Raw genomic sequence first — 25,310 nt, 5'->3', positions numbered from 1 at the left:
GCCTGGGGGTCTGTATGTGGGGGGCTCAGGTGCCATTCTGCCCGGGGGGCGCTATCTGCCTAGGGTCAGTATCTTCTCTCCCTATATAAATAAAGGGTAAATAACCTCTGCGCTGCGTCACGTGTCAGTGAGTGACAAGCCCTCCCCGGGCATGATGGGAGTGCCAATGGGGCAGTTGCCCTGCCCCTGCTGCTTATTGCCCTGCCCCTGCTGCCTATTGCCCTGCCCCTGCTGCCTATTGCCCTGCCCCTGCTGCCTATTGCCCTGCCCCTGCTGCCTATTGCCCTGCCCCTGCTGCCTATTGCCCTGCCCCTGCTGCCTATTGCCCTGCCCCTGCTGCTTATTGCCCTGCCCCTGCTGCTTATTGCCCTGCCCCTGCTGCTTATTGCCCTGCCCCGACCTTGCCCAGAGCTCTAGGTGAGACCTTACCCAGGGATCTATAAAGTGGTTCCGCTGTGTCTCTCTGCCCCCTGGGGATCTGCTCTGTAGAACCCAGAGCTCTAGGTGAGACCTTACCCAGGGATCTATAAAGTGGTACCGCTGTCTCTCTCTGCCCCCTGGGGATCTGCTCTGTAGAACCCAGAGCTCTAGGTGAGACCTTACCCAGGGATCTATAGCTGGTCTCTCTCTGTCTCCTGGGGATCTGCTCTGTAGAACTGAACCCAGAGCTCTAGGTGAGACCTTACCCAGGGATCTATAGGTGGCACCGCTGTCTCTCTCTGCCCCCTGGGGATCTGCTCTGTAGAACCCAGAGCTCTAGGTGAGACCTTACCCAGGGATCTATAGGTGGCACCGCTGTCTCTCTCTGCCCCCTGGGGATCTGCTCTGTAGAACCCAGAGCTCTAGGTGAGACCTTACCCAGGGATCTATAAAGTGGTACCGCTGTCTCTCTCTGCCCCCTGGGGATCTGCTCTGTAGAACCCAGAGCTCTAGGTGAGACCTTACCCAGGGATCTATAGGTGGCACCGTTGTCTCTCTCTGCCCCCTGGGGATCTGCTCTGTAGAACCCAGAGCTCTAGGTGAGACCTTACCCAGGGATCTATAGGTGGCACCGCCTGTCTCTCTGCCCCCTGGGGATCTGCTCTGTAGAACCCAGAGCTCTAGGTGAGACCTTACCCAGGGATCTATAGGTGGTACCGCTGTCTCTCTCTGACCCAGTTGAGACCTAGGCAGCTGCCGGTTGAACAGAACCAACTGAAGTACCGAAGTACCTGCTGTAGGATTTGTGAGTAATTTTCACATTGCAGGAAGTACATTTGGGCCGGAGAAATACAAACAGGTCCGGTTTGGTTGCAGCGGAGGGAGGGGATGGGGGGCACAGTGAGACCCCAGTAAGCGCTGCTCCATGTATTGCCTCAAACTGGCGGCTAATAAATAATTTATCAGTATCTTTTATGTTCTGATCAGAGCGCCGACCCACTTACTGCCAGCAGGAGAGCCGAGTGCGGGATCCACTGTAGCGAAAAGTCTGCTGAGTGTATCGCCCCGACCCAAACAAACAGCAGAAGCAAAGAGAGGAACAGAACCAGCGCAGCACAGAGAGAGGAACAGAACCAGCGCAGCACAGAGAGATGAGCAGAACCAGCGCAGCACAGAGAGATGAGCAGAACCAGCGCGCAGCAGCCAGCAGCAGCGCAGCACAGAGAGATGAGCAAAACCAGCGCAGCACAGAGAGAGGAGAGAACCAGCGCAGCACAGAGAGATGAGCAGAACCAGCGCCAGACCAGCGCAGCACAGAGAGGAAGGAACCAGCGCAGCACAGAGAGAGGAACAGAACCAGCGCAGCACAGAGAGACCAGCAGAACCAGCGCAGCACAGAGAGATGAGCAGAACCAGCGCAGCACAGAGAGAGGAACAGAACCAGCGCAGCACAGAGAACAGAGAGTGAGCAGAACCAGCAGCACAGAGAGAGGAACAGAACCAGCGCAGCACAGAGAGAGGAACAGAACCAGCGCAGCACAGAGAGAGGAACAGAACCAGCGCAGCACAGAGAGAGGAACAGAACCAGCGCAGCACAGAGAGAGGAACAGAACCAGCGCAGCACAGAGAGATGAGCAGAACCAGCGCAGCACAGAGAGTGAGCAGAACCAGCGCAGCACAGAGATGAGCAGAACCAGCGCAGCACAGAGAGAGGAACAGAACCAGCGCAGCACAGAGAGAGGAAACAGAACCAGCGCAGCACAGAGAGATGAGCAGAACCAGCGCAGCACAGAGAGACCAGCAGAACCAGCGCAGCACAGAGAGATGAGCAGAACCAGCGCAGCACAGAGAGAGGAGCAGAACCAGCGCAGCACAGAGAGATGAGCAGAACCAGCGCAGCACAGAGAGATGAGCAGAACCAGCGCAGCACAGAGAGACCAGCAGAACCAGCGCAGCACAGAGAGATGAGCAGAACCAGCGCAGCACAGAGAGATGAGCAGAACCAGCGCAGCACAGAGAGAGGAGCAGAACCAGCGCAGCACAGAGAGATGAGCAGAACCAGCGCAGCACAGAGAGAGGAACAGAACCAGCGCAGCACAGAGAGAGGAGCAGAACCAGCGCAGCACAGAGAGATGAGCAGAACCAGCGCAGCACAGAGAGAGGAACAGAACCAGCGCAGCACAGAGAGAGGAGCAGAACCAGCGCAGCACAGAGAGATGAGCAGAACCAGCGCAGCACAGAGAGAGGAGCAGAACCAGCGCAGCACAGAGAGAGGAACAGAACCAGCGCAGCACAGAGAGATGAGCAGAACCAGCGCAGCACAGAGAGATGAGCAGAACCAGCGCAGCACAGAGAGATGAGCAGAACCAGCGCAGCACAGAGAGATGAGCAGAACCAGCGCAGCACAGAGAGATGAGCAGAACCAGCGCAGCACAGAGAGATGAGCAGAACCAGCGCAGCACAGAGAGATGAGCAGAACCAGCGCAGCACAGAGAGATGAGCAGAACCAGCGCAGCACAGAGAGATGAGCAGAACCAGCGCAGCACAGAGAGATGAGCAGAACCAGCGCAGCACAGAGAGATGAGCAGAACCAGCACAGCACAGAGAGATGAGCAGAACCAGCGCAGCACAGAGAGACCAGCAGAACCAGCGCAGCACAGAGAGACCAGCAGAACCAGCGCAGCACAGAGAGATGAGCAGAACCAGCGCAGCACAGAGAGACCAGCAGAACCAGCGCAGCACAGAGAGATGAGCAGAACCAGCGCACAGAGCTAACAGGCCGGCCTGTCTTACAGAATCCCTACTCGCTCCCAGCCAATAGAGCGCCAGTGCTCGGGTACTGACGGGTCAGAAGGAGCAGATTCTGCCCCAAATATAAACCTTATTGAAAAATGATTTATTTGGAAATAACTCGGCGCTCGGCTCGAGTCCAACGCCCCCCCCCCCAGGCGGCAGCTCCGGTCTCCGGGTCGGTAGGGAAAGTCATTCCAGCCCGTCTGTTGCCCGGGATTAGCGCATTAATCTGCCCAGCTGGGAGGCTTATGGGATATTATTGTGCCCTCCCTGCGCCCAGCAAAGCCATTCCATTAATGTGCCAACCTCCCCCATCTGGCGCCCAATAACCTCCCATTGTGTTATATGGCCCCAGGCCCTCAGCTTTCTCCTCTACTCTCCCTATTGGCTCATCAGGCAAGATGGAGACAGTAGGGCAAGATGGAGACAGTAGGGCAAGATGGGGACAGTAGGGCAAGATGGGGAGAGTAGGGCAAGATGGGGAGAGTAGGGCAAGATGGAGACAGTAGGGCAAGATGGAGACAGTAGGGCAAGATGGGGACAGTAGGGCAAGATGGGGACAGTAGGGCAAGATGGGGACAGTAGGGCAAGATGGGGACAGTAGGGCAAGATGGAGACAGTAGGGCAAGATGGGGACAGTAGGACAAGATGGGGACAGTAGGGCAAGATGGAGACAGTAGGACAAGATGGGAGACAGTAGGGCAAGATGGAGACAGTAGGGCAAGATGGGGAGAGTAGGGCAAGATGGGGAGAGTAGGGCAAGATGGGGAGAGTAGGGCAAGATGGAGACAGTAGGGCAAGATGGGGAGAGTAGGGCAAGATGAGACAGTAGGGCAAGATGGAGACAGTAGGGCAAGATGGGGACAGTAGGGCAAGATGGGGACAGTAGGACAAGATGGAGACAGTAGGGCAAGATGGAGACAGTAGGGCAAGATGGGGACAGTAGGACAAGATGGAGACAGTAGGGCAAGATGGAGACAGTAGGGCAAGATGGGGACAGTAGGACAAGATGGAGACAGTAGGGCAAGATGGAGACAGTAGGGCAAGATGGGGACAGTAGGGCAAGATGAGTAGGACAAGATGGAGACAGTAGGGCAAGATGGAGACAGTAGGGCAAGATGGGGACAGTAGGACAAGATGGAGACAGTAGGGCAAGATGGAGACAGTAGGGCAAGATGGGGACAGTAGGACAAGATGGAGACAGTAGGGCAAGATGGGACAGTAGGGCAAGATGACAGTAGGGCAAGATGGAGACAGTAGGGCAAGATGGAGGACAGTAGGACATGATGGAGACAGTAGGGCAAGATGGAGACAGTAGGGCAAGATGGGGACAGTAGGACAAGATGGAGACAGTAGGACAAGATGGGGACAGTAGGGCAAGATGGAGACAGTAGGGCAAGATGGGGACAGTAGGACAAGATGGGGACAGTAGGACAAGATGGGGACAGTAGGGCAAGATGGGGACAGTAGGACAAGATGGGGACAGTAGGGGCAAGATGGAGACAGTAGGGCAAGATGGAGACAGTAGGACAAGATGGGGACAGTAGACAAGATGGGGACAGTAGGACAAGATGGGGACAGTAGGGCAAGATGGGGACAGTAGGGCAAGATGGGGGACAAGTAGGGCAAGATGGAGACACTGTCTCTTCCCATCATGCAGACCTGCTGTTGCCCGGTCCCAGTAGATAAGTAGCTGAGTGGGAGGGATCATTACCAGACGCGGGTATCAGACCTACCTATGACATTTAACACGTCTCCTTTCACTTCTGCTTTCAAGTAAATCCGCCCCCTCTTCTCCGTGTGGTCCATTCCGCACAAGCTGGGCACATTGATGACACAGACTTTATGTACATTCATGTCGCAGGCTGCAGGGAGAGAGATCTCGGGGTTACTGACACGTTATTACCTGCACCCCGACTCTAGGAAACCCAACTCCCACCATGGCCCCAACTACAAAGGCCACAGGCTGGGCAGTTATAAAGGTCCCTCCATCATTCATGACTCCATCTTGCCCTACTGTCCCCATCTTGCCCTACTGTCTCCATCTTGCCCTACTGTCTCCATCTTGCCCTACTGTCCCCATCTTGCCCTACTGTCTCCATCTTGCCCTACTGTCTCCATCTTGCCCTACTGTCTCCATCTTGCCCTACTGTCCCCATCTTGCCCTACTGTCCCATCTTGCCCTACTGTCTCCATCTTGCCCTACTGTCTCCATCTTGCCCTACTGTCTCCATTGTCATCTGGCCCCCTTGCCCTACTGTCCCATCTTGCCCTACTGTCCCCATCTTGCCCTACTGTCCCCATCTTGCCCTACTGTCCCCATGCCCTACTGTCTCCATCTTGCCCTACTGTCTCCATCTTGCCCTACTGTCTCCATCTTGCCCTACTGTCTCCATCTTGCCCTACTGTCCCCATCTTGCCCTACTGTCTCCATCTTGTCCCACTGTCCCCATCTTGCCCTACTGTCTCCATCTTGTCCTACTGTCTCCATCTTGTCCCACTGTCCCCATCTTGCCCTACTGTCTCCATCTTGTCCCACTGTCCCCATCTTGCCCTACTGTCCCCATCTTGCCCTACTGTCCCCATCTTGCCCTACTGCCACTCCGGGGGGTCCTACTTTAGGTGTGCACTTGACACATGTGTAACCCCCCAGAGTCAAGCCCAGTGCATGCTGGGAGAGGTACCAATACGCAGCTCCATCATTCAGAGGACGGGGAGTTATTTTCATGCTGCAGGATAATAATAACTCGCCCTGTGTTGGACCCAGGATGGAAAATTTCTGACTGGGTTCCAGGGACCTTTTAATTCCATATAAACAAACATGTGTACGGGGGGGCAGCTGAACTGATCTGTACTTGTGAATGACCCCCTTCGGCATTCCCGGCCATAATCCCATATGGGGAAGGTACGGCATTCCCGGCCATAATCCCATATGGGGAGGGTACGGCATTCTCAGCCATAATCCCATATGGAGAAGGTACGGCATTCTCAGCCATAATCCCATATGGGGAAGGTACGGCATTCTCAGCCATAATCCCATATGGGGAAGGTACGGCATTCCCGGCCATAATCCCATATGGGGAAGGTACGGCATTCCCGGCATAATCCCATATGGGAGGGTACGGCATTCTCAGCCATAATCCCATATGGGGAGGGTACGGCATTCCCAGCCATAATCCCATATGGGGAGGTACGGCATTCTCAGCCATAATCCATATGGGGAGGGTACGGCATTCCCAGCCATAATCCCATATGGGGAGGGTACGGCATTCCCAGCCATAATCCCATATGGGGAAGGTACGGCATTCTCAGCCATAATCCCATATGGGGAGGGTACGGCATTCCCAGCCATAATCCCATATGGGGAAGGTACGGCATTCCCGGCCATAATCCCATATGGGGAAGGTACGGCATTCTCGGCCATAATCCCATATGGGGAGGGTACGGCATTCTCGGCCATAATCCCATATGGGGAAGGTACGGCATTCCCGGCCATAATCCCATATGGGGAGGGTACGGCATTCCCGGCCATAATCCCATATGGGGAAGGTACGGCATTCTCGGCCATAACTCCATATGGGGAGGGTACGGCATTCCCGCATAATCCCTAATGGGGAAGGTACGGCATTCTCGGCCATAATCCCATATGGGGAGGGTACGGCATTCCCGGCCATAATCCCATATGGGGAAGGTACGGCATTCTCGGCCATAATCCCAATGGGGAAGGTACGGCATTCCCGGCCATAATCCCATATGGGGAAGGTACGGCATTCCCGGCCATAATCCCATATGGGGAAGGTACGGTGCATTCTCGGCCATAATCCCATATGGGGAAGGTACGGCATTCTCGGCCATAATCCCATATGGGGAAGGTACGGCATTCTCGGCCATAATCCCATATGGGGAAGGTACGGCATTCTCGGCCATAATCCCATATGGGGAAGGTACGGCATTCCCGGCCATAATCCCATATGGGGAAGGTACGGCATTCCCGGCCATAATCCCATATGGGGAGGGTACGTCATTCCCGGACATAATCCCATATGGGGAGGGTACGGCATTCCCGGCCATAATCCCATATGGGGAGGGTACGGCATTCCCGGCCATAATCCCATATGGGGAGGGTACGGCATTCCCGGCCATAATCCCATATGGGGAGGGTACGGCATTCCCGGCCATAATCCCATATGGGGAGGGTACGGCATTCCCGGCCATAATCCTATATGGGGAAGGTACGGCATTCCAGGCCTTTAGTCCCCTCATGTCCCAGCAGACTCCGCCCCAATACAATAAGGCCGCCGCCCACTTACTTTCGCACTTCATTCCCTGGTGGATGAGCCCATAGAGGAGGGAGCCGCAGTGGTCGCAGAAGGTGGGGCTCCCGTACGTGTGGATTTTAAACTTGTGTTTACTTCTTGGGTCCTAAAATAGAAGAGAATGAGAGTAATGAGCGGGGGCAGAAGGGGCAGAAGGGGCTGATTGGGCGGCAGGGATGGCAGAGCGGGGGCAGAAGGGGCTGATTGGGCGGCAGGGATGGCAGAGCGGGGGCAGAAGGGGCTGATTGGGCGGCAGGGATGGCAGAGCGGGGGCAGAAGGGGCAGAAGGGGCTGATTGGGCGGCAGGGATGGCAGAGCGGGGGCAGAAGGGGCTGATTGGGCGGCAGGGATGGCAGAGCGGGGGCAGAAGGGGCTGATTGGGCGGCAGGGATGGCAGAGCGGGGGCAGAAGGGGCTGATTGGGCGCCAGGGATGGCAGAGCGGGGGCAGAAGGGGCTGATTGGGCGGCAGGGATGGCAGAGCGGGGGCAGAAGGGGCTGATTGGGCGGCAGGGATGGCAGAGCGGGGGCAGAAGGGGCTGATTGGGCGGCAGGGATGGCAGAGCGGGGGCAGAAGGGGCTGATTGGGCGGCAGGGATGGCAGAGCGGGGGCAGAAGGGGCTGATTGGGCGGCAGGGATGGCAGAGCGGGGGCAGAAGGGGCTGATTGGGCGGCAGGGATGGCAGTTCTGGGGCAGAAGGGGCTGATTGGGCGGCAGGGATGGCAGTTCTGGGGCAGGAAGATTTATGGCATTTTATTGGGCACAGTGGGATAAACATTGAGTCCTACAGACCCCGTGACATCACTGTTTCAGGCTCCATTCATTGGTCACATTCCTTGGGGGAGTCTCATTGGATGTGGGTCGGGCCATAAGCCCTAAGCTTATTGGCCCATACAGGGGCCCCTTCCCATTGGCCTACTGACAATTCAGCCTGATTTGGGCACTGCACGTGGGTGGCTCAATTGGGCACAGATTCATCTGCATTTATTGTTTCCCAGGGCCCTCCCCCCAGCTGCCCCGCCCCGAGTTATGTCACAGACAGTTTGGCGCTGCGTTAGCACAGGGTTGGCACAGGGTTGGCGCAGGGCTGGCACAGGGTTGGCGCAGGATTGGCACAGGGTTGGCGCAGGGTTGGCACAGGGTTGGTGCAGGGCTGGCACAGGGTTGGCACAGGGTTGGTGCAGGGTTGGCGCTGGGCTGGCACAGGGTTGGCACAGGGTTGGTGCAGGGTTGGCGCTGGGCTGGCACAGGGTTGGCACAGGGTTGGTGCAGGGTTGGCGCTGGGCTGGCACAGGGTTGGTGCAGGGTTGGCGCTGGGCTGGCACAGGGTTGGCGCAGGGTTGGCACAGGTTTGGTGCAGGGTTGGCGCTGGGCTGGCACAGGATGCTGGGTTGGCACTGAGTTGGCACAGGGTTGGCGCTGGGTTGGCACAGGCTCATCGGGGGCCTTTTTGCTTTTGATGAAAACGAATCGCATTGAAATTCCATCTAAATTTATCCGGAAGCCTCGGAATTTGTGCCCCCCGCCCGCTGCAGCCCCAGCCACTCACTACCTGCAGCCAATCACAGGCCAGCCTTTAATATTCCCATGATCCAACCTTTTATTGTCATTATTTACTCATCTAAGTGCAACCGGCTGCTGCCTGGCTCTCAGGGGATGCTGGGATTTGTGGTTCCGCAACTCAGAGTACACTGAGAACTGAGGGGCTCACCCAGGTACTGCCCAAAGGTGGCAAATGAGCAGCTGGGGGGCAGTTTACTTACCCTACCTGGCCATGGGATAGAGAGCAGCCTGGGGGGGCTGCTGTAATCATGGGGGGGGCTGCTGTAATCATGGGGGGGGCTACTGTAATCATGGGGGGCTGCTGTAATCATGGGGGGCTGCTGTAATCATGGGGGGCTGCTGTAATCATGGGGGGCTGCTGTAATCTGGGGGCTGCTGTAATCATGGGGGGCTGCTGTAATCATGGGGGGGCTACTGTAATCATGGGGGGCTGCTGTAATCATGGGGGGGGCTACTGTAATCATGGGGGGCTGCTGTAATCATTGGGGGGGCTGCTGTAATCATGGGGGGCTGCTGTAATCATGGGGGGCTGCTGTAATCACTGGGGGGCTATGTAATCATGGGGGGGCTACTGTAATCATGGGGGCTGCTGTAATCATGGGGGGGCTGCTGTAATCATTGGGGGGCTGCTGTAATCATGGGGGGGGCTACTGTAATCATGGGGGGGCTACTGTAATCATGGGGGGCTGCTGTAATCATGGGGGGCTGCTGTAATCATGGGGGGCTGCTGTAATCATGGGGGGCTGCTGTAATCATGGGGGGCTGCTGTAATCATGGGGGCTGCTGTAATCATGGGGGGGCTACTGTAATCATGGGTGGCTGCTGTAATCATGGGGGGCTACTGTAATCATGGGGGGCTGCTGTAATCATGGGGGGCTGCTGTAATCATGGGGGGGCTGCTGTAATCATGGGGGCTGCTGTAATCATGGGGGGGCTGCTGTAATCATGGGGGGGCTGCTGTAATCATGGGGGGCTGCTGTAATCATGGGGGCTGCTGTAATCATGGGGGGGCTGCTGTAATCAATGGGGGCTGCTGTATCATCATGGGGGGGCTACTGTAATCATGGGGGGCTACTGTAATCATGGGGGGCTGCTGTAATCATGGGGGCTGCTATAATCATGGGGGGCTGCTGTAATCATGGGGGGCTGCTGTAATCATGGGGGGGCTACTGTAATCATGGGGGGGCTGCTGTAATCATGGGGGGCTGCTGTAATCATGGGGTGGCTGCTGTAATCAAGGGGGGCTGCTGTAATCATGGGGGGCTGCTGTAATCATGGGGGGCTGCTGTAATCATGGGGGGCTGTGCTGTAATCATGGGGGGGCTGCTGTAATCTTGGGGGGCTGCTGTATTCATGTGTGAGTGGAACAGAACATGATGGGGGTACCTTTCCATGCTATACATATATATATCCCCGGTGCCCCCCAGGCACTGAAACCTCCCACCCACCATCCAGGCAACGAGAAACACAACAAAGTCCCAGTCCGGCAACTCCCAGGCGCAGCCCCTCCCATCCCGGCAGGGGGGGTCCAGCCCAGAACAGAACAGCACCACTGGCCCAGGAATTTACTGAGATGGGGGTGGGGCGGATATGGGACGGGAAGGCCCCCGTATGGGGACAGGGGTTTGGCTGCTGTACATGAGCAGTGAGTGTAACTGGCGTCTCTACTGCTCCCAACTGCCAGTTAGGCTGTAACCAACACTGATACATTGTATCCTACCCCGGCTCCATCTACTGTCAGCGGCCCCCATTCCCCCCATAATAACCACTCAGGCAACTAGTGGGAGGGGGAGGTTCCTGCCTGACCATGGGAAAGAGAGCAGCCCAGGAGCAGGAAGTACAGAGAATCAGAGCTCTGTACCTGGGTAAGTACTGGGGGGAGATTGGATTCACTTACCCAGGGGGGGGTTCCTGCCTGACCATGGGAAAGAGAGCAGCCCAGGAGCAGGAAGTACAGAGAATCAGAGCTCTGTACCTGGGTAAGTATCTGGGGGAGATTGATTCACTTACCCAGGGGGGGGGAGGTTCCTGTCTGACCATGGGAAAGAGAGCAGCCCAGGAGCAGGAAGTACAGAGAATCAGAGCTCTGTACCTGGGTAAGTACTGGGGGGAGATTGGATTCACTTACCCGCCGGGGGGGTTCCTGCCTGACCATGGGAAAGAGAGCAGCCCAGGAGCAGGAAGTACAGAGAATCAGAGCTCTGTACCTGGGTAAGTACTGGGGGAGATTGGATTCACTTACCCAGGGGGAGGTTCCTGTCTGACCATGGGAAAGAGAGCAGCCCAGGAGCAGGAAGTACAGAGAATCAGAGCTCTGTACCTGGGTAAGTACTTGGGGGGAGATTGGATTCACTTACCCAGGGGGAGGTTCCTGTCTGACCATGGGAAAGAGAGCAGCCCAGGAGCAGGAAGTACAGAGAATCAGAGCTCTGTACCTGGGTAAGTACTGGGGGGAGATTGGATTCACTTACCCAGGGGGGGGGGGGGGGTCCTGCCTGACCATGGGAAAGAGAGCAGCCCAGGAGCAGGAAGTACAGAGAATCAGAGCTCTGTACCTGGGTAAGTACTGGGGGGGAGATTGGATTCACTTACCCAGGGGGAGGTTCCTGTCTGACCATGGGAAAGAGAGCAGCCCAGGAGCAGGAAGTACAGAGAATCAGAGCTCTGTACCTGGGTAAGTACTGGGGGGAGATTGGATTCACTTACCCAGGGGGGGGTTCCTGTCTGACCATGGGAAAGAGAGCAGCCCAGGAGCAGGAAGTACAGAGAATCAGAGCTTCTGTACCTGGGTAAGTACTGGGGGGAGATTGGATTCACTTACCCAGGGGGAGGTTCCTGCCTGACCATGGAAAGAAGAGCAGCCCAGGAGCAGGAAGTACAGAGAATCAGAGCTCTGTACCTGGGTAAGTACTGGGGGAGATTGGATTCACTTACGCAGGGGGGGGGGTTCTGTTCTGACCATGGGAAAGAGAGCAGCCCAGGAGCAGGAAGTACAGAGAATCAGAGCTCTGTACCTGGGTAAAGTAAGCTTTGGGGGAGATTGGATTCACTACCCAAGGGGGGGGTTCCTGCCTGACCATGGGAAAGAGAGCAGCCCAGGAGCAGGAAGTACAGAGAATCAGAGCTCTGTACCTGGGTAAGTACTGGGGGGAGATTGGATTCACTTACCCAGGGGGAGGTTCCTGTCTGACCATGGGAAAGAGAGCAGCCCAGGAGCAGGAAGTACAGGGAATCAGAGCTCTGTACCTGGGTAAGTACTGGGGGGAGTTGGATTCACTTACCCAGGGGGGGGGTTCCTGCCTGACCATGGGAAAGAGAGCAGCCCAGGAGCAGGAAGTACAGAGAATCAGAGCTCTGTACCAGGGTAAGTACTGGGGGGAGATTGGATTCACTTACCCAGGGGGGGGGGTTCCTGCCTGACCATGGGAAAGAGAGCAGCCCAGGAGCAGGAAGTACAGAGAATCAGAGCTCTGTACCTGGGTAAGTACTGGGGGGAGATTGGATTCACTTACCCAGGGGGAGGTTCCTGTCTGACCATGGGAAAGAGAGCAGCCCAGGAGCAGGAAGTACAGAGAATCAGAGCTCTGAATGATTGGATCTGATATCACTGACCTTGAGGTTCCCCCCAAACACTACTTTGACTGAACGGAGACTTTAATGCCCCACTCTGCACACTGGGCCTGGGAATGGGGGAGCTACAGGGGGAGGGACACACAGGCTGGAATGATGGGACACCCCCCAACTCAGGTCCATAATCTGATTAAAATCTGCCCTCTCCCCATTAAGCCACGCTATTTCAGTCTCAGAGGTGGCGCCGTTGTGTTGCTGCCTATGGCACAGAGAGTGCATGTGGTGCAGCAGGCCAGTAGCGGTACTGCAGGGTATGAGCGGGGAGAGGTGGGTTTGGGCCTGGGCAGTACCTCCCCTAACACAGAGAAGGGACAGCCCCCCAGTGTGCAGTTTATCTCCCCAGCTCGTGCCCCCCCAGCCACACACCTCCTTATAAAGTAAAACTGACGCTTATTTGGATTCGCACCTACAGGGGAACTGGATCTTCTCTGTGGGACACAGCGCCGGCGGGAGGGGGGCCGGGACAGTTACACTGGTTCTGTATCCAAAGCAGAACCCTGGGCGAGGGGGCAGTAACTCACAGTACCCATACCTCCCTGCAATCTGCCCCAACTGCCCCAAGCAGAATAGGCAGTCCCTGCATTAGATTGTTGCACTGGGATTCCCTGCCTTTGGGCATCTGGTACCAGTACCAGCACCAGTCCCAGCACCAGTCCCAGCACGCAGTTCCCAGCAACCAAGTCCCAGCACGCAAGTCCCAGCACCCAAAGTCCCATCCCCGCACCAGTCCCCACACCATCCTACACATGTCCCAGCAGCAGTCCCAGCACCAAGTCCCAGCCCAGCACTCAGGCCACCAGTCCCGCAGCACCCAGCACACGCACAGTCCCAAGCCACCAGCAACCGAGCACCAGTCCAGCACCAAGCACCACACCAAGTCCAGCACCAGTCCAGCATCTAGCCAAGACAGTCCCAGCACCAGTCCCAAGCACCTAGTCCAGCACACAGCACCCATGTGATGATGTGTCGCCAAGAGAATAACGAGCAACCAGATAAGCTTTACACGTGGCAAGCACCACTGGTCCCGAGCACCAGCACCATCCCAGCACCAGTCCAGACCAGTCAGCACCCGTCCAGTCACCACACCAGTTCACCAGCACTATTCCCAGTCCCGAGCATACCACTCGATTCCAGCACCATTCCCAGCCCATCCGCTAGTCCCAGCAAGAACCCAGTCCCCAGGTCACCAGGCCAGCTCGACCGCGGCGAAGCAACCGTCCAGCAGCCAGTCCCAAGCACCAGTACCCGAGCACCGAGTGAGTACCGCAGCACCAGTCCCATCCGACAACCAGCACAGTCCCAGCGACCAGTCCCAGTCATCCAGCAACTTCCAATTCAGCACTCAGATATAGGTATCTAGCCCATCGCAGATGCCCAGGACGAGCGCATGGAGAGTTCTCGCAAGCATGCCAACAAGTCATTGGAATACCAGGTTCAGCTCCCTAACACCTAGATACGCCTACAAGCGACGCAGCAAGCATGACTAGGTACGAGCACGAGATATTATTAAGCACAGTCCCAGCGACCAGGGCCACCAAGTCCCAGTAGCCTATTCATCAAGCTAAACAACTAGCACACAGTCCGAGCAAGCGCATCCCGCACCAGCTCCAAGCACCGCAGTGCCGTCAGCACGCAGTCTCCAGCACCAGTGCCCGCACCGAGCACCAGTCCCCAGCTACCAGCACCAGTGCACCAGCAACCAGTCCCATTCCCAGCACCCAGTCCCAATTGGCACCAGTTAACCAGTGACCCAGCATTAATAGTCGGACCGCTATTACGAACATGACGGTGTCATGAAGCATGCGTGAGAACGAGTTCTATACGCAGCTCCCCAGCAACCAACCGACCCCAGTTCCGCCATTCCCAGCACCAGTCCCATTCCAGCACCAGTCCCAGCACCAGCACCAGTACCAGTCCCAGCACCAGTCCCAGCACCAGTCCCAGCACCAGTCCCAGCACCAGTCTCAGCACCAGTCCCAGCACCAGTACCAGTCCCAGCACCAGCACCAGTCCCAGCACCAGTCTCAGCACCAGTCCCAGCACCAGCACCAGTCCCAGCACCAGTCTGAGCACCAGTCTCAGCACCTGCACCAGTACCAGTCCCAGCACCAGCACCAGTACCAGTCCCAGCACCAGTACCAGTACCAGTCCCAGCACCAGTCCCAGCACCAGTCTCAGCACCAGTCCCAGCACCAGTCTCAGCACAGTACCAGTCCAGCACCAGTCCAAGCACCAGTCCCAGCACAGTCCACGTCCAGCACCATGCACCCAGTCCCCCAGCACAGTCTCGTCACCAGTCCCAGCACGATCCCTCTAGCACCAGTCAGCTCCAAGCACCAGCCCCAGACCCCCCCACAAGGTTCCCCCTTTCAGACCAAAAACCCAGTTCCCAGCACCGTCCTCAGCACCAGTACCAGTCCAAGCACCAGCACCAGTCTCAGCACCAGTCCCAGCACCAGTCTCAGCACATCACCATAAGGAAATGCCACGCGTATCGTAAATGTTCTCCTGGAATATGTATCGTTTGCCTGGGAGCACTACAGCGACCCTGGGGCATCAAATGCCCTCGAGTCACTAGATAGTGTGGTATCACGGATCAGATCCTGCCTCGGTCAGGCGCGATTTCGATTGGGGCGCGCGGTCGCCTAGGTTACCGAGCCAGTTAGAGTGGGGTATGACATCGTGGCAGTTACGAATAAGCTCGTTGAGAAAACATTGGGTGAGGTATGACACTGGGCAATACCGTGGGTATGACATTGAGCAGTAACCCTGAGTGGGGTAATACACTGGGCATGCGGTGGGTAATGACATTGGGCAATGCACTATATGTGTCATTCTGTGGTATAAAGGAGGTAAACGATTGTCTATATTTTTTGCGCAACAGTGGACGAGGTGGGTATGGACGTGGATCGCACCTAGACCGGTTTTGTATACATTAGGAGCACAGTACCGCGTGGGTAGTGGACACTGCCAAAGTACTGGTCGGCGCGCTTCGCTACTGACTCGTGGGTATGACACTGGGGCAAGCAGTGCCGTGGGGTATGACATTGGACGCCAGTGACGCTGGGTATCGCACATAGGAGCAGTGCCAACCTGTGGTAAATGACAGTGTGGGGGCAGTGCCGTGGGTATGACATTGGGCAGTACCGTGGGTATGACATTGGGCAGTACCGTGGGTATGACATTGGGCAGTACCGTGGGTATGACATTGGGCAGTACCGTGGGTATGACATTGGGCAGTACCGTGGGTATGACATTGGGCAGTACCGTGGGTATCACACTGGGCACCATTCTGGGCATTAGAAGTCTCTCGGGGCCACAGGTTCTGCATGGGCAGGAGGCATATTTGGAGTTTCATATAAAATAGGTTCAAACACCTCCTTTGCACTGAATTTGCTTTTCATTCACATCCATTATTGCCAGAGGAGCTTACAATCTACACTTTGTGCTATGGGGATAGAGCAGAAGGAAGCCCCAAACTCCCGGGACCCAGAGCTGAGGCAGCAATGTTCCCAGCATCCTCTCTGCCCTCCCCCCCCCGGCACAATATAAAGCCGTATGTCCCCGTGCCCTTTCTTATCTCTCGCTCTAAATGTCACCTCTTCCCCATTCAGCTGTCACCGTGTCCCTATGGAAGGCGGCGGTTGCGCCCGGGGCGGTGGGGGCGGAAGTTGTGGCTTTGAATGAGATTCCTCAGAGCTGCATTTCTGGTCCGTCCGCTCTGAAAGGTTCTGACAGGGGCCCAGACTGTAAGTGGCTCTTTATCCCGGCACATTGGGGGGTAAGTGATAAGGTCACGCTGACAGTCACTACAGGAAGGCAAATGTCACCGCTGCCCGCACTGCTAACACTCACTTTCTGCGCTATTCACAGCAGTGTCTCTCTCCTTGTGGGTAGGTGGGCACTCTCCCTTCCCTTGGTGGGTAGGTGGGCACTCTCCCTTCCCTTGGTGGGTAGGTGGGCACTCTCCCTTCCCTTAGTGGGTAGGTGGGCACTCTCCCTTTCCTTGGTGGGTAGGTGGGCACTCTCCCTTTCCTTGGTGGGTAGGTGGGCACTCTCCCTTTCCTTGGTGGGTAGGTGGGCACTCTCCCTTTCCTTGGTGGGTAGGTGGGCACTCTCCCTTTCCTTGGTGGGTAGGTGGGCACTCTCCCTTTCCATGGTGGGTAGGTGGGCACTCTCCCTTCCCTTGGTGGGTAGGTGGGCACTCTCCCTTCCCTTGGTGGGTAGGTGGGCACTCTCTTTTCCCTTGGTGGTCAGGTGGGGCACTCTCCCTTCCCTTGGTGGGTAGGTGGGCACTCTCTTTTCCCTTGGTGGGTAGGTGGGCACTCTCTGATTGGTGGGCAGTCTCCCTTCCCTTGGGGGGTAGGTGGGCACTCTCTGATTGGTGGGCACTCTCCCTTCCCTTGGTGGGTAGGTGGGCACTCTCTTTTCCCTTGGTGGGTAGATGGGCACTCTCTGGTGGGCACTCTCCCTTCCCTTGGGGGGTAGGTGGGCACTCTCCCTTTCCTTGGTGGGTAGGTGGGCACTCTCTTTTCCCTTGGTGGGTAGGTGGGCACTCTGATGGGTGGGTAGGTGGGCACTCTCTGATGGGTGGGCCACCCATGTCACTGCCAACACAGCGTCCCTTATGGGCAGGGGCACCTGAATTCAGCACAAGGTCAATAAACAATAGCCCCTCCCTATCTGCCCCAGTCAGTTACCCCCCACCCCTCCCTAATCCATTGGGTGGGACCCTCTGCCCCGTCTGTAGCAGACTGAACCTTCCACAACGGAACATTAAAGGGGAACTTGACCTCCCAAGTTGAGCCTGTGGGGGGGGGGTGCAGGGATTGAGCTGATTAAAGGCAAAGTTAAGGCTCAATCTCTCACAGTGTCTAACGCTGGGCAGGGAACCCCTCGCTAGCGAGTCGCTACGGTTACACAGATGGCACTTGGGGGGCAGCCTGCCCGCTCCGCTTGCCAATGAGTAAATGAGTAACATGTTGGCACAGCCCTAGGGACCAATTGAGCCAAACGGCATTTTTTGCTAATTAATGGGCCGAAGTCGGGAAGTTCTGAGGCTGCCAGTCGGGCCCAGACCCAGCCAAGCGCCGGGGTTCCGTCTGTCCAATCTCTCATTGATTTGCCATTAAACACAAACCCAAAGCATCAGCAGCTCGGCGCTCCCCCCCCTCAGCGCCGGGGCTTCTCATTGGATCGGCAGGAGGGGCAGTTCTGGTTCTGTTCTACGCGCCAGTCATGTCCATTGCAGCCCAGAACTCACCAGAACACAATCCTGACCCAAAACAGCTTGGCATTAGCACCTGTCTGCCTGGAAACCTATTAGTCTGTAGCTTCTACAGTGTATAAACAAACCCCACCCCTAATTACCTACACTAACCCCACCCCCGCAGAGCGATCTATAGCCTGTAACTACCTACACTAACCCCACCCCCGCAGAGCGATCTATAGCCTGTAACTACCTACACTAACCCCACCCCCGCAGAGCGATCTATAGCCTGTAACTACCTACACTAACCCCACCCCCGCAGAGCGATCTATAGCCTGTAACTACCTACACTAACCCCCCCCCGCAGAGCAATCTATAGCTGTAACTACCTACACTAACCCCACCCCCGCAGAGCGATCTATAGCCTGTAACTACCTACACTAACCCCACCCCCGCAGAGCGATCTATAGCCTGTAACTACCTACACTAACCCCACCCCCCGGCAGAGCAATCTATAGCCTGTAACTACCTACACTAACCCCACCCCTGCAGAGCAATCTATAGCGATCTATAGCCTGTAACTACCTACACTAACCCCACCCCCGCAGAGCAATCTATAGCCTGTAACTACCTACACTAACCCCACCCCCGCAGAGCAATCTATAGCCTGTAACTACCTACACTAACCCCACCCCCGCAGAGCAATCTCTAGCCTGTAACTACCTACACTAACCCCACCCCACAGAGCAATCTATAGCCTGTAACTACCTACACTAACCCCACCCCCACAGAGCAATCTATAGCCTGTAACTACCTACACTAACCCCACCCCTGCAGAGCGATCTATAGCCTGTAACTACCTACACTAACCCCACCCCCACAGAGCAATCTATAGCCTGTAACTACCTACACTAACCCCACCCCCACAGAGCAATCTATAGCCTGTAACTACTACACTAACCCACCCCACAGCAATCTATAGCCTGTAACTACCTACACTAACCCCACCCCTGCAGAGCGATCTATAGCCTGTAACTACCTACACTAACCCCACCACAGAGCAATCTATAGCCTGTAACTACCTCACTACCCCACCCCTGCAGAGCGATCTATAGCCTGTAACTACCTACACTAACCCCACCCCTGCAGAGCGATCTATAGCCTGTAACTACCTACACTAACCCCACCCCCGAGAAGCAATGTATAGCCTGTAACTACCTACACTAACCCCACCCCCACAGAGCAATCTATAGCCTGTAACTACCTACACTAACCCCACCCCCGCAGAGCGATCTATAGCCTGTAACTACCTACACTAACCCCACCCCCGCAGAGCAGTCTGTATCTTCTATGGAATAAACGTAGTCCTACTTATACTAAACCCTCCCCTGCAGAGCTGCAAGGTCCTTGAGATGTACGGTCACCTACCCACTGCAGAGCAACAGTTGCCCCTCCCCCTGCAGCATCTGTCCAATGTAAAACTACCCTATCCTGCTGGGCTGCTTAAATCATATTCCGGTAGCCCCACCCCTGAGGATCTTTTTTTTGTTAAACACAGTAACAAAATATACTGCTTTTATTTCTTTCCCAGTGATTATTCATATTTTAGAAGTGATTCAACTCTAATGCCCCAGTCTGGGGTAGAAAGGGCAGAATTGCAGGAATATATCTCAGGCAGAATTCCCTTGAGCAACTATTCTGGCTCAGAACATGAGAAATCTGAGCTGATTTGAGGGACAATGCTGAGCCGAGGGGGGGCCCGTAGCAGCAGGAATACACGTTGGCCATGACAAGCCCAGGGATAAAGCCCACTGTTTAGTCTGCGTCGGTGTGAGGAAGGGCCGGTCCCACAGGCAGGGAGAGTGGGTCGGTCACACTGGCAGGGAGAGTGGGTCAGTCCCACTGGCAGGGAGAGTGGGCCGGTCCCACAGGCAGGGAGAGTGGGTCGGGCCCACAGGCAGGGAGAGTGGGCCGGTCCCACAGGCAGGGAGAGTGGGCCGGTCCCACAGGCAGGGAGAGTGGGCCGGTCCCACAGGCAGGGAGAGTGGATCGGGCCCACAGGCAGGGAGAGTGGGTCGGGCCCACAGGCAGGGAGAGTGGGTCGGGCCCACAGGCAGGGAGAGTGGGTCGGGCCCACAGGCAGGGAGAGTGGGTCGGGCCCACAGGCAGGGAGAGTGGGTCGGTCCCACAGGCAGGGAGAGTGGGTCGGGCCCACAGGCAGGGAGAGTGGGTCGGGCCCACAGGCAGGGAGAGTGGGTCGGGCCCACAGGCAGGGAGAGTGGGTCGGGCCCACAGGCAGGGAGAGTGGGCCGGTCCCACAGGCAGGGAGAGTGGGTCGGTCCCACAGGCAGGGAGAGTGGGTCGGCCCACAGGCAGGGAGAGTGGGTCGGGCCCACAGGCAGGGAGAGTGGGTCGGGCCCACAGGCAGGGAGAGTGGGTCGGGCCCACAGGCAGGGAGAGTGGGCCGGTCCCACAGGCAGGGAGAGTGGGCCGGTCCACAGGCATGGAGAGTGGGTCGGGCCCACAGGCAGGGAGAGTGGGTCGGGCCCACAGGCAGGGAGAGTGGGTCGGGCCCACAGGCAGGGAGAGTGGGCCGGTCCCACAGGCAGGGAGAGTGGGTCGGGCCCACAGGCAGGGAGAGTGGGCCGGGCCCACAGGCAGGGAGAGTGGGTCGGTCCCACAGGCAGGGAGAGTGGGTCGGGCCCACAGGCAGGGAGAGTGGGTCGGGCCCACAGGCAGGGAGAGTGGGTCGGGCCCACAGGCAGGGAGAGTGGGTCGGGCCCACAGGCAGGGAGAGTGGGTCGGGCCCACAGGCAGGGAGAGTGGGCCGGTCCCACAGGCAGGGAGAGTGGGCCGGGCCCACAGGCAGGGAGAGTGGGTCGGGCCCACAGGCAGGGAGAGTGGGTCGGGCCCACAGGCAGGGAGAGTGGGCCGGTCCCACAGGCAGGGAGAGTGGGTCGGGCCCACAGGCAGGGAGAGTGGGTCGGGCCCACAGGCAGGGAGAGTGGGCCGGTGTCGGGCCCACAGGCAGGGAGAGTGGGTCGGGCCCACAGGCAGGGAGAGTGGGCCGGTGTCGGGCCCACAGGCAGGGAGAGTGGGTCGGGCCCACAGGCAGGGAGAGTGGGCCGGTGTCGGGCCCACAGGCAGGGAGAGTGGGTCGGGCCCACAGGCAGGGAGAGTGGGCCGGTGTCGGGCCCACAGGCAGGGAGAGTGGGCCGGTGTCGGGCCCACAGGCAGGGAGAGTGGGCCGGTGTCGGGCCTCGCTGAGCTGCACATAAACAAACGCTGCTCCTGTGAGCGGCAGCCAAGGGGGAGATTTCCAGGAATTGTGCAGGAGAAATGATTGGCAGGACAGCAACCGGCTGAAATCTCTCGGCAACACAAGCCCCACCCACACCGAATCTGAACTACAAGTAGCACCCAGCATGCTCAGCTGGCAAGGGAAGCTGAAACTCATACTCCCAAAAATGCTGCAACCAACGATCTGGCATCATTCTAATCAGCAAATAACAGGTTAAATCTTCTCCTTATCCTCCTGTACTCACTCACCGGCACGTTCCCATCAGCCCCTGCCCCAGTGAGCTTACAATCTAAGGTCCCTATCCCATTCCCATCAGCCCCTGCCCCAGTGAGCTTACAATCTAAGGCCCCTATCCCATTCCCATCAGCCCCTGCCCCAGTGAGCTTACAATCTAAGGCCCCTATCCCATTCCCATCAGTCCCTGCCCCAGTGAGCTTACAATCTAAGCTCCCTATCCCATTCCCATCAGTCCCTGCCCCAGTGAGCTTACAATCTAAGCTCCCTATCCACGCATTCCCATCAGCCCCTGCCCCAGTGAGCTTACAATCTAAGCTCCCTATCCCATTCCCATCAGTCCCTGCCCCAGTGAGCTTACAATCTAAGCTCCCTATCCCATTCCCATCAGCCCCTGCCCCAGTGAGCTTACAATCTAAGGTCCCTATCCCATTCCCATCAGTCCCTGCCCCAGTGAGCTTACAGTCTAAGGTCCCTATCCCATTCCCATCAGTCCCTGCCCCAGTGAGCTTACAATCTAAGGTCCCTATCCCATTCCCATCAGTCCCTGCCCCAGTGAGCTTACAATCTAAGGTCCCTATCCCATTCCCATCAGCCCCTGCCCAGTGAGCTTACAGTCTAAGGCCCCTATCCCATTCCCATCAGTCCCTGCCCCAGTGAGCTTACAATCTAAGGTCCCTATCACATTCCCATCAGTCCCTGCCCCAGTGAGCTTACAATCTAAGGCCCCTATCCCAATTCCCATCAGTCCCTGCCCCAGTGAGCTTACAATCTAAGGTCCTATCCCATTCCCATCAGTCCCTGCCCCAGTGAGCTTACAATCTAAGGTCCCTATCCCATTCCCATCAGCCCCTGCCCCAGTGAGCTTACAATCTAAGGTCCCTATCACATTCCCATCAGCCCCTGCCCCAGTGAGCTTACAATCTAAGGTCCCTATCACATTCCCATCAGCCCCTGCCCCAGTGAGCTTACAATCTAAGGTCCCTATCACATTCCAATCAGCTCCTTCCCCAGAAGATGAAGGGAAGCCCCCAGGAAGCGCACGTAGGAGAGGATTCCGTAATGGGACGGTTTATTTGTTGCACAACCCACAGGTTTCAGTTCACAGATACAGGACATAACCCCTGACATTAAGATCTGAGAGGCACAAGTGAGAATTTCACCTCCAATGTAACGGTGTAAGGACTATTGAGACATTTTACACTTTCTCTGTGGTTTGGTTTCCTGTTGCTTTGCTTAGCTGTCATATTTCAACAGCCCAAGCACAACCGCTGCTGTATAGAAAGCCGGGTTTGGCTCCATGCAGCCCGGGGCTGGGGCAGGACAGACTATTGAGCACGGGGGGGGGGGGGGAGGACAGACTATTGGGCACGGGGGGGGGGGGGAGGACAGACTATCGGCTACAGGGGGGCACGGGGGACACCTACACGCTCCATATGGTTAAGGCACAACTCAAATAGAAAGGTGCGGATACAGAGCGGGCTACATATTAAAACAGTTTTGACAAAAAGCAAATAAATATTAAGCTGAATTTCTCCCCAGTGGAACCAGCCCCGGGGGGGGGCACAGACCCCTGAATACACATGATGAATGACTTTTAATTACCCCACGGCAGAGGCATCGAATCAGCTTTGCCCCCCTCTCTTTGAGATTGCGGCTTTGAACTTCCGACGGAGAAGGGGCTCATTAGGCAGCAAAGGGGGATGAAAGCGCCGGAGAGCGCACCCTCACAGTTCATTAGAGCGCTGGCACTTTAGAGCCGCCGAGTAGGAGGAGATTCTCCCCCAGTCGATAAGAGACTGAAGCAAAGAGAGAGGGTGGGGGCATTCTAGTAACTTTATCTCCCTATCCCCCCTGCCCCACACTTACAGCCCATTCCCACCAATGGCAGAGCACCGTCCCACCTTGCACCCTGAATAGTAAACTGGCAGGGGGTTACTGTGAGACCTGACGGAAAGAACCCACTGATGGCAGCCCAACTGGCCCGGAACTAACGGGGGTAGAACTGTGGCTGATGGGTTAGTGCTCACTACCAACATGAGAACATTGGTCGCCTACTTGTCTACAACCAAAACTCCCATCATCAACCGACAGGCAAAAGGAAAGAACTAAATGTACATATTCCTTGTCCGTTGGCTCTACCCCCCCTGGGTACCAACCCCCTGGCACATACATACTGCCCATTTCTATGCTGCCAGCACTAAGACAGTGGGGCAAGATGGATACAGTAGGGCAAGATGGAGACAGTAGGACAAGATGGAGACAGTAGGGCAAGATGGGGACAGTAGGGCAAGATGGGGACAGTAGGGCAAGATGGGGACAGTAGGGCAAGATGGGAACAGTAGGACAAGATGGGGGCAGTAGGGCAAGATGGGGACAGTAGGGCAAGATGGGGACAGTAGGGCAAGATGGAGACAGTAGGGCAAAATGGAGACAGTAGGACAAGATGGAGACAGTAGGGCAAGATGGAGACAGTAGGACAAGATGGAGACAGTAGGGCAAGATGGACACAGTAGGGCAAGATGGAGACAGTAGGGCAAGAAGGGGACAGTAGGGCAAGAGGGAGACAGTAGGGCAAGATGGAGACAGTACGGCAAGATGGGGACAGTAGGGCAAGATGGAGACAAGTAGGGTAAGATGGGGACAGTAGGGCAAGATGGGGACAGTAGGGCAAGATGGGGACAGTAGGGCAAGATGGGGACAGTAGGGCAAGATGGAGACAGTAGAGCAAGATGGAGACAGTAGGACAAGATGGAGACAGTAGGGCAAGATGGAGACAGTAGGACAAGATGGAGACAGTAGGGCAAGATGGACACAGTAGGGCAAGATGGAGACAGTAGGGCAAGAAGGGGACAGTAGGGCAAGAGGGAGACAGTAGGGCAAGATGGAGACAGTAGGGCAAGATGGGGACAGTAGGGCAAGATGGAGACAAGTAGGGTAAGATGGAGAAAGTAGGGCAAGATGGGGACAGTAGGGCAAGATGGAGACAGTAGGGCAAGATGGAGACAGTAGGGCAAGATGGGGACAGTAGGACAAGATGGAGACAGTATAGAAAGATGGAGACAGTATAGAAAGATGGAGACAGTAGGGCAAGACGGACACAGTAGGGCAAGACGGGGACAGTAGGGCAAGATGGAGACAAGTAGGGCAAGATGGAGACAGTAGGGCAAGATGGGGACAGTAGGGCAAGATGGAGACAGTAGGACAAGATGGAGACAGTAGGGCAAGATGGAGACAGTAGGGCAAGATGGAGACAGTAGGGCAAGATGGGGACAGTAGGGCAAGATGGAGACAGTAGGGCAAGATAGAGACAGTAGGGCAAGATGGAGACAGTAGGGAAAGATGGGGACAGTAGGGCAAGATAGAGACAGTAGGGCAAGATGGGGGAACAGTAGGGCAAGATGGAGACAGTAGGGCAAGATGGAGACAGTAGGGCAAGATGGAGACAGTAGGGCAAGATGGAGACAGTAGGGAAAGATGGGGACAGTAGGGCAAGATGGAGACAGTAGGGCAAGATGGAGACAGTAGGGAAAGATGGGGACAGTAGGGCAAGATGGAGACAGTAGGGCAAGATGGAGACAGTAGGACAAGATGGACACAGTAGGGCAAGATGGAGACAGTAGGGCAAGATGGAGACAGTAGGACAAGATGGAGACAGTAGGGCAAGATGGAGACAGTAGGGCAAGATGGAGACAGTAGGGCAAGACGGACACAGTAGGGCAAGACGGACACAGTAGGGCAAGATGGAGACAAGTAGGGCAAGATGGAGACAGTAGGGCAAGATGGGGACAGTAGGGCAAGATGGGGACAGTAGGGGCAAGATGGAGACAGTAGGGCAAGATGGA

General features: G+C 56.5%; 1 protein-coding gene across 3 annotated transcripts in view; it reads right to left on the bottom strand.

Moving 5' to 3' along the window:
* The window catches only part of prkca (protein kinase C, alpha), a 120,245-nt gene that overhangs the window by 32,224 nt on the left and 62,711 nt on the right, over window positions 1-25,310 (bottom strand). For all 3 annotated transcript variants that reach the window (XM_031894176.1, NM_001079284.1, XM_031894177.1), the window contains 2 exon segments: window positions 7,524-7,635; window positions 4,950-5,078 (listed from right to left, as the gene is read on the bottom strand). In XM_031894176.1, coding sequence (XP_031750036.1) covers window positions 4,950-5,078; window positions 7,524-7,635 — 241 coding nt within the window.

This window comes from Xenopus tropicalis, chromosome 10 (genome assembly GCF_000004195.4).
Source record: "Xenopus tropicalis strain Nigerian chromosome 10, UCB_Xtro_10.0, whole genome shotgun sequence".
NCBI lineage: Eukaryota > Metazoa > Chordata > Amphibia > Anura > Pipidae > Xenopus > Xenopus tropicalis.
Note: the sequence above shows the minus strand (reverse complement) of the source record. Positions and strands in the feature narration are given on the sequence as shown.